Genomic DNA, 16,070 nt, shown 5'->3' with positions numbered 1-16,070 from the left:
TAGAAAGGCTTAAATGTTAAATGACTTGGAAGTACAAAGTCACTGGCAAAGCCAGGGCCACAAGTCATTAACTTTGGTCTATATGCTAGGATGCTCTCTTGTTTTTAAGTCCAGAGGAGACATTGTTTGATTGAATCTCATCTTACTTATTGAAGTTATGGAATAAGAAAATTAGTCATAGATAAGAGTCCATGTGTTGATGGAAGCATTTCATTTTTATGGATTTCCCAGGAACTGATAAAACTAAAACCAACAAGAAACAAAAATACACCCAATAGCAGATGAGCTCAGGCAAAGCCATGATAACTCCTCACCAGGTGGATTAGGAAATGCTAAGACTTTATTTGATTTTCCTTGGAGACTCTTAGGGTAGACTGCTGAAGCAATGTGGATTATAGATGAGTGGGGCTAAAGCATATAGGTCCACAGTAGCCTTTGGTTCCATTGGCCCCTAATTCCTGGCTTTTGTAACCCATCTGGAACTATTATTACGTTCCTTTGAATCCTTGACACTTACTTTAAAAATGCACGTAATACAATCTGCTTTGTAAAATAATGCTGAGCTATGAGTGCTGTTCTAATATCAAGAAAAAGATAAAATTTAAAGTTCCATACATTTCTGTACTGGTGGAATCATCCTATATGGTTTCCAATAGGGAGAGAGAGAAAGTAGAATTCTTAAGAATAATGGGCACTCCTAAGGTATAGAGCCTGATTCTGTTGGTTTGGGATGATGACCCCATTGATTCATGGACATACGGCAACAGTGGAAAAACAACTGTGAATAATGAAGGACACCTGATTCTTACTCCATGGCTTTGTGGAAGCTGGTAATATTGGAAGATTGGAAAACCAAAAATGATTATTTTCTATTTCCTAAAAACAGGGCATTTTAATCCTATAAGATAGGTAGTTGGAGAGAGAGAGAGATTGAGCTTATTCCAGGATTATTCTGTTTCTGGGCTCCGCCCATATGCCTTGCTCTTCTCTTCACACCTACAGCTATACGTTTTCATCACTTTTAGAATTTTCTTGGTATATAGGCAGAAAATGAGGGGAAAAGAAGTCAGGGAGCATCTGGACAATTTTGTTCCTTTTTATCAGTTCTTAAAAAAAAAAAAGTTTAGTGTTTCACTATTTAAAGTGAAACACCCTGTATAGATGAGCAGTTGTCTTTGGATCCTAATCACCCAGAGCCCCGGCTGAATGTTATGGTCAAGACTATTTGCGAAATGATACATTATCTCTGTCTCCTTCACCCAACACAATTAATTTCTTTCTGTATAGTCATTTTTGTGGTGTTGACCTATTTTAGGGGTTTGTAAGCTCCCTGACATATGCAAAAAAGGCTTGTCGATATTTGTGCTTTTCTGAGAAGAGGATCTATAGCTTTCACCCCATACTAAAATAATAATAACAATATTATTTTCAAAAATCAGTATCTCAAACTAAGTTGAGGGCCATTAGAAAATATACTTTGTACCCCTTTCTAGATTTTAGGCAACCAGATGTGGAGAACTTTCTTACTGGTATGAATTTCCCCTAGCACTTCGCAACTGTCCCTTTCATGAGCGCTGTTGTATGGATGAATTTTAGAATTGCATGAAGCTGGGCCTAATTCCTTGAACCCTGTTAGGGCACCCTATCAGGAATATGGGTTCCTCATTGACCTCCTTCAAGCAAAAGAAATGTATTTAATAGAACACCACCCATTACCTAACCAATTTATTTAGTCTCCTTTCCCAATCAAACTTATACCAACTCTGAGAAAAGTCCATGGATTCAAATTCTCTTTAAATAATCCCTGTGAGAAAAGAAAGAATGAAAATGCGTCTCCAAGTTATGAACAAGTGTAGGTACCTGAAGAGGCTAAATCATCCAGTTTAACTTTTTTACAGAAGTCCCTTCCCGTGGTGATTTCCAGTTATTAATTCAGAAAGGAAAAGGGTCTCTGTGAGCAAGTCAGCGTGGATGGAACTGGAGGGTATTAGGCTGAGTGAAATAAGTCAATCGGAGAAAGACAATCATCATATGGTTTCATTCATATGTGGAATATAAAAAATAGTGAAAGGGACTAGAAGGGAAAGGAGGGAAACTGAGTGGGGAAAAATTAGAGAGTAAGACAAACCATGAGAGACTCCCTAACTCTGGGAAACAAACAGCATTGCAGAAGGGGAGGTGGGTGGGGGTTGGGGTGACTGGATGATGGGCACTGAGGAGGGCACTTGATGGGATGAGCACTGGGTGTTATACTATATATTGGCAAATTGAATTTAAATAAAGTATTTAAAAATAAATAAAATTTACAAAAGATATCACTCTTGTCCATAAAGAATAATCTAAATGAGAAATAAACACACAATATTGAGCAACTAACATGTCCTTGGTGGGAAAGAAAAAATAAAACCCACTGTGGTAGTATTGCTACATTGTTTGATTTCTCTGAGAATTGGGACCCGATGCAAACAGAATGAAATGGAGCATCAAGAGCACATTATCCAAAGGCCCCTCAAAATGTATCTCACCAACCACTAGATAAAATCATCCCTCTAGGTAGTATTTTAAAAAGTCACCAAGTGATATTAGCCAAGTAATTAGCAAAGTATGATTACAATGTCACCAACCTCTTTTCATTAAAACATGAAATATTTTCTTTAACGCTAATTGCGCTTTCAGTGTAAGGAGCAGTATATGTTTAGGTGGATTTTAATGGCTACAGAGAAAATGTCTACTATTTAAAATGAGATTTAATATATCCAAAGCCATTAAGGAGATTACCATCAGTAATTAATCAGAGAGTGCGTATAAACAAAGAAAGTCAAGAGGATTTTTCTGTAGAAACACAAACACAAAGCAGCTACCTTATGACTTCTGCATTCTGGATTTGTGTGGGTTTGTTTTATTTTGTTGGGTTTTTTGTTTGTTTGTTTTTGGGGGGGGGTTGTATGTTTTGTTTTTAGCAGTGTTCCTTCTTTTTAAGCTGTGTTAGCCACTACTGGTCACTTCAGTGAGTCTAGGATCAGAGGGCAGGAGCCCGGAACAAGTTGTAAGAGTCCCCAACACCCTCGGCACCCCCAGACTCACTAGGCAGCTCCTGATTCCCCAGGGCCATTTTAATCCTCCCCAAAATGCTCCCACAGTTAATTCCTTTGGCTTTCAGAGAGGCTGGACCTATAGTTCTCAATGTCTGTTGTACATCAGAATCAGCGAGGGAGCTTTAAAAAAAAAAAAAATACGGGAATTTGGGTACTGCTTCCAGAGTTTTCTGATTCACTCAGTCTGTGGTGGGACCTGGATTACATGGGTTCTGGCAGATGCTCGGGGGGGTTCTGGTGTGCACAAGGGGCTGAAGATCACTTGTATAGATGTATCACCAGCCAAGCTTGACAGAGCCCAAGAGTGAGAGTCCGGGAGGATCTTTGGGAATTGTCAGCACACCACACTTCAAATATGTAAAATGGCATTAAAATAGCCTCAGTTTCCCCTTTTCGTATCTGAGATCTCCAAATCCAGCAAGAGCATAGGATTATTCAAAAACAGTCTCATTTAGAATTTGATTATCTAGCCCTCCAGGAAATGCTTGACCACATACAAACGGTCACAGGGTCTCAGGGTCTGATCCCGACAGATGTCCTTGTAAAGCACCTGTTGAAGCAAATTCTGCCACTGGCCCTTTAAATGGGATGGAGTTTTAATTTTCCAAAAGTCGTGGGCCAGTTGGAATGCCAGAAATGCACATTTGCTGCTTATGTTCCATTCGAGCCAACCGTCTCCAGCATCACTATGCTGATCTTTTGATTGTGTGATTAGTGAGAGACGTCCACCCAAGCCATCAGGGGTCGCCAGCAGCCCAGAGGCTGGCTAGAGGGGGTTGATGTCGCACAACCAGCCAACAATGACAACTGGGTTGTTGGTACCCTCGCGTGAGTCTGTCAAGGCTTGTTAAAAAACCGGAACTGTGGTTGTAACTTGGAGAATGCTAAAACCTCACCTGGAAAGATGTTTCACGTTTCCCCCGAGTGGAGAGTCTAAATTTTTGTGTTTGATGATAAAGGAATAGCCAAAATGCCGCGTGGCTTACCGCCAAGCGTGCCAATGGGGGACTCTCTCCAAAAACTGACATAAACGAGCGGGGTTAGGATCATCCTCTCAAGTGCATTCATCAGATCTATCTATAGCCCAGGCCAAATCAGGTACCGGCTGGCTGAAGGTCATGGGTTACACAGAGCTATGCAAATACTTTATTTTGGAGACAGCTGAATTACTCCCTGACCTGCCATGAGTGAGAGGGAGGGTCATCTTCACTGTTAGGCCTTCCTGCCCTTTCTAAAAATAGTAGGGCCTTTAACAAGAAGATATTTTAAGCCTCTCATATTCACTTGTCTCATGAGGAGAAGCTTATTTTGGCCACTCGCATGTGTCAGATGCGCCCGGAGCGTAGTTAGGCTTTGGAGCACCCTCCTTGCTCCTCCACACCGCTCATATAAGAAACTGGCAAACAGAAAGGCCCTGGGATTACGAGCTGAGAGGCAGTGGGTAAACATAAACGGAGGGGAGATACTTTTTAGGAACGCTTTTAGGAATATGCTTCCGAAATCCTCCATTTCAGACATTGGCACATCAGTCCTCCGCTTTTCGGATCTGTTTTCCTAAAACCTGGCTGTGATGTCGCCCCAGAGACCTCAGTGATCTTGCTGCTTTTAATAAATACTTATAGGAGCCACTGCCAGCCTGTGGATAGGGGAAACTCATGAGACACTGCCATCCAAAAGCTGAACGGCAAAAACAAAACCAAACAAAACCACAAATTCCAAAACAAAACCAAAAAAGAACCACCCCAACAATCCGTGCTCACAAGAAGACGCGCAGGAAAACACTGCGATGTACCTTTGACTGGGTGACGGGCCGTCTCAGTCCCCTGACCGGCAGGCACCAAGTCCTTTGTCTTATCCTCCTTTGGGAAACGAGTGCAAATCTTGGTTTTTCTGCACAACGGGGACCAATTATGCTTGGGAGGAAGCCCAGACTCTAGAAGCAAGATGGAATTGGAACAGGTAAACCCTGTACCACAGTCCTGTCATTCCGGGTCGGTCGTGCGTGGTTCTCGTGTTTGCACCTCTAAGAAATTTCCATTTTTTCGTATCAAAAAATCCAGATACGAAGCCGAAGCTGCTTTCTTCGCCAACCTGAAGCTGTCTGACTTCAACATCATCGACACCCTCGGCGTCGGAGGCTTCGGACGCGTGGAGCTGGTAGGTGATTCTGCTTTTCCTGCTCTCGGGAGCCCCTCTTCCTTTTGTATTTTTTAAGATGCCTCTACTCTCTCGTCGTTAAGTGTTACTGTCCCTGAATCAGTACCAAACGCTTTCGTGTCAGCACACCCGAGTGTGAAACAGGTACGGTGCGCCGTGTGTTACGGAGCCCGTAAACTACCCATCAAATATAGACAATTTGATTTTTTAGAAAAACCTCTTCATTGTAAACGAAAGGTAAGCCCGTTAACAAGGAGCCATAAAGCGCCTTTTGCTCTGCTTCCTTAGTTCTGAGCTGCGCTCACCCACGTAATCATGTGCCCTACCTGCATGGAAATGTAAACAGAGAGAGGGAAATAAGTGGGATATGTATATTTTTATATTATATGTAGATTCATACATACGTGTATATATATAATACATATTCCTGTATTTCATTTCCTTTATATATATTGACATTATCACTATTGTAGTTACAGATCGAGCTCATGATTACGTTAGAGGATTTGGCTCAGAGCTACGGAAGTAGATAAATGAGTAAAAATCTCTATTTTATTAAAGATGTCTGATACTGCCTTAAAAATTTAACATAAATAATGTTGTAGTATTCTGTAATTCAGCAAGCACCCAGTTAGAGTAACTCTAGGTATTTTAAATATATGTATATACACCATATTAGATCATATGGTTTGAATATTTCACACACACTTATCTACTCAGACACATACAGGTAAGTGTTAGGATGATGAGGACATTTTGGTGCAAGTTTCTTCGTTCAACATATTGCATGAATGTATCAACCAAATGCAAGCATAGCCTGCGGTGTCTTAGAAATGCAAACATAAGAATTCGTATATCACAGTATAAACCAGAAAAAAAAAAAGTATTCTGGTAAGGGACTTGGCGTGTTCTGAGACTGTGTGGGTAGAAACCCTAGTTGAGAAGGCAGATTAATTTCCACCTCTCTGCTGAGCATGGAGGAGCCCCTGATACCAGACACCAGTACAGTATGTTAGGAACTCCCTGTACAGTGCAGTAAACAGTTACTGTTGCCATCAGGTGACAAGAGAAATCCCCTTCCATAAAAGTAGATTGACCCAGCGCTATGTTTGATATTTGTCCCTTTGTGCTGCCGTGGGATTTCTGGCTTTGACAGGCGAGAAAAATGCCATTTACCTAAACATTAGACAAAATAACAGGACAAGGAAAACATTAGACAAGAAAACTTCAGGTCCTGATGAGTTTCATGGAATTGGCCCCCTGCTTCCGTTAACACTGGTGGGAGACGCTCTAGTCGGGCTGCTTCTGACTTGACTTCTGACTTCATAGTGAGGATTTGTTGGCTGTTGAAATAGAAATCCAGGGCTGAGGAAAACTCGTTTCTCTGAGTTCTTCCAGTTAACACAGTCTTAGATTGCTTTTTTCAAGAACTTTGATTCTGTGACAAAATCTAACTGTTCGTAGAGCTAGTGAAGATTTATTACTAGTGTTATCTTTGTACTGGAGTGTTGAAGCGTATAAACACAGCTCAGAGGGTAAAGATCTTTGCCAGGAAGAGCTTATTGTCTGATGTGTTCATTTACACACTTGCTTGTGTCTCAACCCCTTTCTCAAGGAAGCACTATAAAAGGCAGAACTCCCCCAGAGGTTGATTTTATGACTTGTAGTTTCTGAATTATTTTTTAAAGACTGTGGTCAACAGAATTGTTGTTTCGGTTGACTAAAATAATTTACTGTTACAAATTTGTGGACTCCTTGGGGGCCTGAGGATCTCACGTCGGGGACCTGTATGTTTTCAGTATTTTATGGAATATAAGAGTTGACTTGGGATTTTTGAAATATTGAAAATTTGCTCACAGACACTGAAACCACTTCCAGCTGAACAATTAAATGCCAGGCTGACAGTGGAAAAGTTCTAGAGAGTTCCCTCAAAAATGTGTGAGGAGGCACAAACAACTAACCAGAAAATTAGGTTCAATGTGGCCATATAAAATGTAAGGTGGTTTAAGGAGACAAAATACACGTGTGCGTGTGTGTACACACATGTATTATCTCCATCCCAGGAGGAGTCAACAGTAGCTCAGCCTAAGTTTCCTCTCTTAGATGTTATATTTTATTCTTCTACACAGACAGATGTGTATAGACTAATGAAAACCATGACCTCAGGAAATAATTGTAGTTGGGGTCCAGTTTGCAAAAAAAATGTCAGATATACCATGAATGATAAATCCATGAAGGGCCATGAGGCACAACCAGTACATTAGAAAGTGATCTCATCATCTCGTGTAGCTTCACACTTCCAAAAAAAAAAAAAAAAAAAAAAAAAACAACCAAACAAGAAACACCTTATGAAAATCCGAATACCCAGACTGTCTTCCCTGTTCAGTGGCTAGATCGCCAGCCGTTTAGGTGATGACTCTTACCTTCCGATCCGTTGTCTCTAGTCCTTGCCAGTCACTCACCTCCTGGTAATGTTCGTTATTGGGAATGAAAAATGTTCTCCTCTGTGACCGTTCCTGTCTTACATGTGCCCAGTGATGCCAGAACTGGGAGTCTGGCCTCAGCACTTTGTGATGACACATACCGTGGTCGTAGTGTAGAGTGAGTGAACCCCCAGCAACAGTGGTACAGGGGGCAGTAGTCAGCTTCAGAGCAGCACCCACACCACTCATCTCAGGAGGGGGACCAGGAAGAGCTTGGTTCCGTTGTGATTGTAGACTTGTCCTCACTCTCCTCTGAGAAGAGTGCGTGCAAGAGACTTTGGTCCACGTTATAGCGTGGTACGCTTGAGAGTCCTGCCTTCACATGGACTACTTTCACGTAGGTATAGACACATACTTTCACATAGGTATAGACACAGTGCAGGACCAAGGGTACCTTGGACACCTGAGTGGACCTGAATGGACACCTGAACCTACCGGTCCTTCGTTCAGCAATGATGTTTCTTCCTCCGGAAAATAACACCAGGAAACCCACGTGACGCGTTAACTTTATGATAATATTTAAATCCTTTTCCCAGGTATAGATAATAATCTTATAAATTTTTGAATTGGCTCTGGAGAATTAAATTTGAATGTTAAATTAAATTAAATTAAATTAAATTTGACCTCCATTTCCTGGTAGGACGAAGTTAGGAGTTTTGTCATCATTTGGTTTACCGATTAGCTCTGTGTTATTTTGCATGATGATATGCCAAGGCTTCTTAGCATGTCTTAATTTTTTATTATTTATGTCAATCTAGATGAATTCCGATGCCAGAGGGTTTTGCGGGCAGGACAGTTGTCAAATAGTTCATTGCCAGTTTTTGGAGGGGAGAATGTGATCTTGGCACATAACAGAAACTTGAATAATTGTCCAGTGATGAGACCAGAGGCTTGAAGAAATGGTCTTATATGAATGAGAATTCTGCTCTGAAGCTATTAATTTTATTTCATAAATGCTTATAGCACAACTGATTTTAGTGAGTTGATTATCAGACATGTCCTATTCACAACTATTACCTCCGGGAAGTCATCTGTACTGCTTTTTTCTGTTATTTGGCAGAAACCATATTTTCTGACCATTTTTTTTTTAAATTTTGAAGAATGGGCTTTTTAATTTGTTCAGTGCTGCCTGTTTATCTTGCAGGAGACCATATTTCGTTTATAATAACACTTTCAGCAAAAGAACTCAGTTGTGTGTTTTTTTAATAGATGATTCACGCATTAAAGCAGTAGGCACTGCTATAAGACACCTCGGTAATCCTCTTAATTTACAAGGTATGACTGCAAAATAAGGAGATTGATTTTATAATCACAAAACAAATTGGGCCCATTGCTCTATGGTCACATTCCTAATTTACTTTTGCTCTTGTCAGAGAAGTGCTTGCTTTTCAGAATAGATTTGCACCAATCACCCTTTTTAACCTAGCAACCCGGATGTGGTTGCTTTAGATATTAGATATTTAATTGTTTAATTCAGCAATCCAAGGCCTCCGATACCAGCACGCCGTACTTAGATAACTATAGGGACAAAGATATGGCAGACATAATCTCTGTCTTCTTGGATTATATTCTCTCTATATCATTTATTATATATTTCTATAGCAACCTGTCTGCTCGAACTTAGAAAGTCTAAAGTAAAACAGTCTCTGCCTCTAGGGACTCAGTTTCCCGGGAAAGACAGTCACGTAAACTGATAAATAATCCAGTGAGCACAGTGTGAGCAGCATATGCGCAGCGCATGGAAGAGCAAGACATCTCGGGGGAGGTTGCATCTCTAAGAGGAAGAATTAGGGCATCTACGTAAAGGACTTGAGGCATCACGGTACGCTCTTGTCAAATGCAACGACAGTGGGGGGGGTATTGACAAACTGATATTAATCATGTTTTTAAATTAATGACACCACTTCCTTACTAAAATAATCAAGCCTTGCATCTGAACTCTGCTCTGTGACCTTCATATGGCTCCACATCCAGTAGATCATTTCACCTGTCTAGCTACCCTGGGAGGGGGACATGGGACACGATCCGCTTTTACTAGAAGGAAATCAGGATTAATGCATAGAGCCTAAGACCATGCGGTCAGTGAAAGGGCTGTTGTTATTGCCTTGAACTACGGACTTTTTTTTTTTTTTTTTTTTTTTAACTAGAAGCTTTCTCATCCTGGCTTCTAACAATATTTAGATTCTTATCACACCCAACAACAGCCACCGTGATGAAATCGAACAGACGTCATCACATGTACATCTTTGTTTTAAAAAACTTCCTTTAGAATTGAAGAACCTATAATAACCCAAATCTAGAATAGATGCTGTGATTATCCCCTATTCATATCGGCCTCTGTCGAGCTTTCAGAGGCTCTTCCTTCTTTGAATATTTTGCTGCTCTTATTTCTGTGGTAAAATGTGGAGGACAAGAAAAAGAAAAAAAGCCATTATACTGTCGTGGCTGAAATAGCTCCGGAGTCAGACCTTCTGGGTTCCGATCCTCCCCTCTGGGCATGCTCGCTCACTTGCTCAGAGGTCCCTGACCACCAGGCCTCAGTTTCTCCTTCTCCAGCTTGAGGATAATAGTAGGACATGAGCGTCACAAGGTTACAAAGATTAAATGAGTGAAAGCCCCTAATGAGAACTTCACACCATAGGTCAGTAAGTGTTGTGATGCTATTATTACTAAAATATGCTAATGATAACTATCTATTATCCCCAACTCTACCCACAGAAAAGGAAGGGAATGGAATAATTTTACTCTTTTTTTCCTCCCTTGCTCTGCTGAGTACCCAGGTAGAAACATTTCTCCATTGTAACAAAGAGCCTGAGGTCTTCAGATGACCTCAGTGACGGCTTCTGTTAAATCCCCACAAAGCACGAAGCTCCTTCCCTTAGGACACCTGGCGTGAGTGGAGGTGGGAAACCATTCCCAATCTTTCCCCCGCTGAGCCTTGTACACCTGAGGTCGCCTGCTCGTATTTACCCATTTCTCTTCTCTGTTAACAAGCTCCACCTCTTCATCTCTCAATAGGAAACAGTTTCTGCTGAATCCTACCCAGTTCCTCCCCAGTCTTCTTAAACCCTGGAACCCCAATGGGGCACCATGAGGGTCTGGCTCTTGCCAAGTGGACCATACAGGCCCCCTGTGCTCCAGCCCCACGAGAGGACAGTGCAGGAGAGGGCAGGGTGGCAGCGAGTCGCAAGGACTCGCCTCACCCGGGTCTTAGGGCCGTAGTGGATCTAGAGCCCCAGCGTGGCATTTTGTCCAGCTGCTTGGCACCCGGAGTCACATGCAGGGGGGCCTGGAGGGCTGTGTCCACCAATAGAAAACGAAAGGTCATCAAGGAAGATAGTAGGTGCTAAATCCATGGTTTGCTCAGCAGAGTTTTGTTTCATCGTTACGAAAGGCGAACAGCTTAACTGCAAAGGGAAACCCCACCACGTAAGATGAAAACATTTGAGAGCTTCTTCACTGGCAGGCCACGGGGCAGTGAAACAGAATAGCTGTGGTCTGGCGGGGCACCACTGCCACGTGTACCCCCAGGGACGCACTGCAGAGGACACCTGCCGTAAGGGCCTGGCTCACCCGGCCGAGCCAGGGCTCCGCACTCCTTGGAAACTCAGAAGTTCGTCTGGGTCAAACCCAGCCTTTTCCCTGGTCATTCCTCATTTTAGGTGCAATCTTCAAAAGAGTATAAGCTGACACAAATGCTTTATTGTCACAAAGAGCATTGACTTCTAAGGATGTTGCTCAGGTGGCCAATGACAATCCAGTTCAGTAGGCCCTAGAGGAGCCTAACAGGTGCGGTCACGACCTATCCTGCACCTCTTAAGATTGGCTTTGCTCCTTGTAACGTGTACTGAGAAGTCATCTCCACTTTGACGTTAGGCTAATAAACGTGTATTAATTCATCTTGTTACTGTAGACTGTAATTTATTCAATACACACTACAGATCGTTACTTGCTTATGCATCTTTTGAAGTTACCAATTTTATATACTATCTACAGAAAAGGATATTTCTCATTAAAAATATTGTACATCAGTGTCGTAAAGTAAAATGTTCTTTGCTCCTCCAAAACCATGTGTTATTCTAGAAAGATTGGTGTAAATCTGGAAGGCACTAGACATGTCTTTCCAAGGGTTACGATGGGGCGATAAAAGAGTGTATCCAAAAAGTTAACATTTTGGTCTCTCTTATGTTTTCTGGAACAATTTATGGGCACATCACATTCAGCAAAAATTTAGCAACTATAAAATCCCTCAATATATTTTTTTTTGTGGGATCAGAAAGAGCAGAGGTGATTCCTGCCCTTAAGGAATTTCTGCCTCCCTGTAAATAAGAAAATAAGACTAACACACATGACAAAGAGCACATGAAATCCTTTAGTGGTGTATTGACTTCTAAATTATGGAGACAGGTTCGTCTTTCAGAAAGAGGGAGACCATTTGGAGCTGATTGGGTCGCAGAGGCCCCAAGGCGGCCCGGGAATCACGCCAGGTCCTAAGGTCCTACATAGGTTGGGATGTAAGTGAACAGCTGGGAAAGGCCATTCCAGGCAGACGTTACAACACAGAGGGCCACATGTCTTCACAGGCCGCCGGAGCAAGTGGCCCACCGCCCAGGGGTGGTGTGGAGGAGCAGGGGGAAATGGCCTTAGCCCCCATCAGCCGGGGGTATCTCTGTTCTATTCCTAGAGGAGGTCAGACAGGGAGGCATTAGGCATCTGGGGGCATCAGATCAGGTGATGAAAGCATAAAACGTGGGCTCTGCTCTCAACTTCCACCTGTGCAATAAAAGAATACACCATAAGGTAGACGGGACAGGCTCTTTTTAGGAGGGGGAGCTGCTCCCCAAAATAAACATCATAATTTCGCTTCTGAATAAAGTCGTTTACTTTGGGCCAAGATGTAGTCCATGTCCCTGAAAATTTCATGTAAACACTTTATTTTTATTTTTATTTTTTCATCTAAACACTTTAAAGGGAGCTCTCGTTCACAGGAAGGGAAATATGTTAGTAATGTTGAAAATAGCCATGGTCTTACACCATTTCATCTTATCTTGTTTTGTGGGGGGAACAATATGAGGAAGCCATTCTGTAAGTGCCAGGGTGGCTCAGCAACTGTATACGTGTGATTTATTGCAAATTCGTGCTGTGTCCCTCATCTTAATATCCCCGCTTGCCCCTGACCCATAGGGCAGGTTAGTTTGAACATGGAGCTCTGAGATCAGGAGCTTCCAAGGGCCGGGTGGCTTGGCTCTGAGCCCCCTACGCCAGGCAGCTGCCTTGCAAGTTCCCAGCAAGAGCAGAGAGAGACCATCAGCCCCCAAAAGGAATCAAATAAACTCAACCAGGGGGAGCCACTGCGTGGCCACGGCCCATCCCTGATTCCACATGGACAGAGCAGCTTAAATGTTTAATGTGACTGTTCAGCATGAGCAAAAAATACTGAATACTGGAACTGGCTCAACAGTGTTTGAAGTACATTTGTACTTGTACTAAAACTTATGAAAATTTTGAAATACAAAACCAGGGAAGCACAAGCTATTTAATATCAGGGTAAAGTTTCAGTATAACACATATCAAGACATTAAGAACCGATTATAAGCCATTTGATTAAAATTCTTCCCGTACGTAACAGAAACACCCCCGAAGTTCTTTATGCCTTATGTCTCAAAAGCATGACGGGAACACACACACTTTCATGAGTTACCCCGATCACATTTCAGGGAGCTGAATTTTGCAACAGAGGAGTCTCTGTTTCATTTCAACTCACTTCAAACCTTCGGAGAGTCAGTAAATGAAAGAAACTGAAGCATCAACATAGGAGTCAACTCCGTCTATGTCAAATTTTAGTTTAGAAGTGTGCTTTTAAGTATTAGAATAAGTAGAATTATGGGAAATATTTTAGTGATTTAGAAATATGTAAGCAAGTTTGACAACTGCGTGTAGTATTTCCTTATGCATATGAATGAGATTGGGCATAGAAATCAAGTATCGGTTGGGACAAGAAAATATTTGATGATTTGATAATAAGGGAAAGTAATTTTTTTTTTTTTTTTTTTTTTTTTTGCCTATCCCTTCCAACCTCCCCTTGGCAACCTTCAGTTCATTCTATTTAAGAGGCTGGGTTTTTTTTTGTTATTTGTTTAGATTTTTTGGATTCCAAATAACAGTCCATAATATGGAATTTATCTTTCTCTGTCAGACTTATCTCACTTAGCATAATATCCTGTAGGTCCATCCATGTTGTAGAAAATGGCACGATCTCATCCTTTTTTATCAGTCATGAAAAAAGACTAATATATTCCTGTGTGTGTGTGTGTGTGTACATACACATATACACACAACCACATCCTCTTTATCCATTCATCTACCAATGAACACAGGTTGCTTTCATATCTTGGCTATTAATAATGCTGCAGTAAACACAGAGGTGCAGATATCTTTTTGAATTAGTGTTTTTGTTTACTCTGGGTAAATACTAGTAGAACTACTGGATCATATAATATTTCTAATATTATGAGGAAGCTCCATACTGTTTCCCACAGTGGCTGTACCAATGTATATTCCTGCCAACAGTGCGTAAGAGTTCCTTTTTTTTTCTACATCCTCATTAACAGTTATTGTTTCTGGTGTTTTGATTTCAGCCATTCTGACGGGTGCGAGGTGTTTAATAGGACACTGTTGTTTGGTACTTGGATTAGTGATTTCACACATCTTGTCGTGTGTCTATTGGCCATTGTGGGTCTTCTTTTGAAAAATGTTTGACTCCTCTACCCATTTTTTAATTGGATTGTTCGGTTTTTGTCGTTGAGTTGTAGAAGTTCTTTATGTATTTTAGATAGTAACCTTTTATCAGATGTGCCATTTGCAAGTATCTTCTCCCATTTAGTACATTACTTTTTGTTTTGTTGATGGGCTCCTTTGTTGTACAAAAGCTGTTCCTTTTGGTGTGGTCCCAATTGTTTATTTTTTATTGTTTCCTAAATAAATATTGTTTAGGATGATGTCAAAGAGCTTACTGTCTATGTTTTCTTTTAGGAGCTTTATGGCTCAGGTCTCACATTTAGGTCTTGAATCCATTATGAGTTTATTTTTGTGTATGATGTAAGAAAATGATCCACTTTCATGCTTTTACATGTGGCTATCAGGTTTTCCCAACACCATTTGTTGAAGAGATGGTCATTTCCCCACTGTATACTCTAGCCTCCTTTGTGATAAATTTACCATAAATTCTGTTCCATTGATCTAGGTGTCTTTTTGTGTCAGTGATGAAGGAAAATGAAGTTTATCGTATTGATTTTAGTAATCACTACAAAGGGAAATAAGGTTTATTTTACACAGATACTATGTGGAAGAGAAATGATATATTTAAATTGTACATTTCCAAAATGTAAACCATTTTGATTCAATATAGGTAGCCTTTTGAGTCAAAATGAATCAGTGCTAATTCCTGAATAAGAGAAGCACAAGTATTCTTTGATTTGCAAGTGACTTCTATAAAATAGCCCAACCATTTGTTCATTTTGTACTTAAAAATAGAAACATATGACGTTCTTTTCCTGATCTTCCTCCAAACTAAAAGTTAAATGTCTTTTTTGAAAACTATCTCCTCTATGAAAATAGTCTTACTTGGCGTCTGATCAGTTTGAATTTAATAATATAAACATTTCCTGCTACAGAACTGAATTTTAAGTCTGAAGGCAAGTTATAAAGCAAACGGAACTGGCATTTTTGACCAGGGGTTGAGGCGAACACGGGAAGGAAAACAAAGATAGGAAAAAAGAGACCTTCTCTTGATCGTCACTTGTGCAAATGACAGAGGAAAACGCAGATAAAATAAGCTATTTTTTTTTCTATGCTCCTCTGATCTGAATGGTACACACGAGCATTTACGTATATATAAACCACTTAGTGGTCATCTATGAAATAAGTTTTACACATAAAATCCTTACCGTAAAATTGTGTAATGGTGCCATGCCTCTATTCCTCCTGTCTGAAAAGCTTTTAAACTCTGGCATCTGTTTAAACTCATCATCCATCCTTTGGATTCTCTGCGTCAGCTGGATCTGTGTCACACGGGCTGTGACAAGTCCCTCATGCTCTCCTCCCTTGTGCGTCCTTTGGAACAAACCAGATGCCATGATTCATTCTTAAGTTTTGGACACTGACTAAGGGAAAGAGAACGTCTGATGTTATCATGCAGTTCAGAGAGAAAGATGAGGGGTAAGACCGTATGAGCAACTAGTGAGAAAAGAAGTTTTAAGCACAGGGGATTTTTCTATCACGACCGTAGTAGTGTTTGCCGGAAATTGTAGTACTATTACACAGAGAAAAATAATTC

The 16,070-nt window shown here is 41.0% G+C and overlaps 1 protein-coding gene across 7 annotated transcripts in view; it reads left to right on the top strand.

The window, feature by feature from the left end:
* PRKG1 (protein kinase cGMP-dependent 1) overlaps positions 1–16,070 on the top strand; it is a 1,199,334-nt gene that overhangs the window by 1,141,337 nt on the left and 41,927 nt on the right. For all 7 annotated transcript variants that reach the window (XM_025441421.3, XM_025441420.3, XM_025441422.3 and 4 more), the window contains one exon: positions 5,156–5,252. In XM_025441421.3, coding sequence (XP_025297206.1) covers positions 5,156–5,252 — 97 coding nt within the window. The remainder of the gene's footprint in view (positions 1–5,155; positions 5,253–16,070) is intronic.

The sequence above is a fragment of the Canis lupus genome, chromosome 26 (genome assembly GCF_003254725.2).
Source record: "Canis lupus dingo isolate Sandy chromosome 26, ASM325472v2, whole genome shotgun sequence".
NCBI lineage: Eukaryota > Metazoa > Chordata > Mammalia > Carnivora > Canidae > Canis > Canis lupus.
Note: the sequence above shows the minus strand (reverse complement) of the source record. Positions and strands in the feature narration are given on the sequence as shown.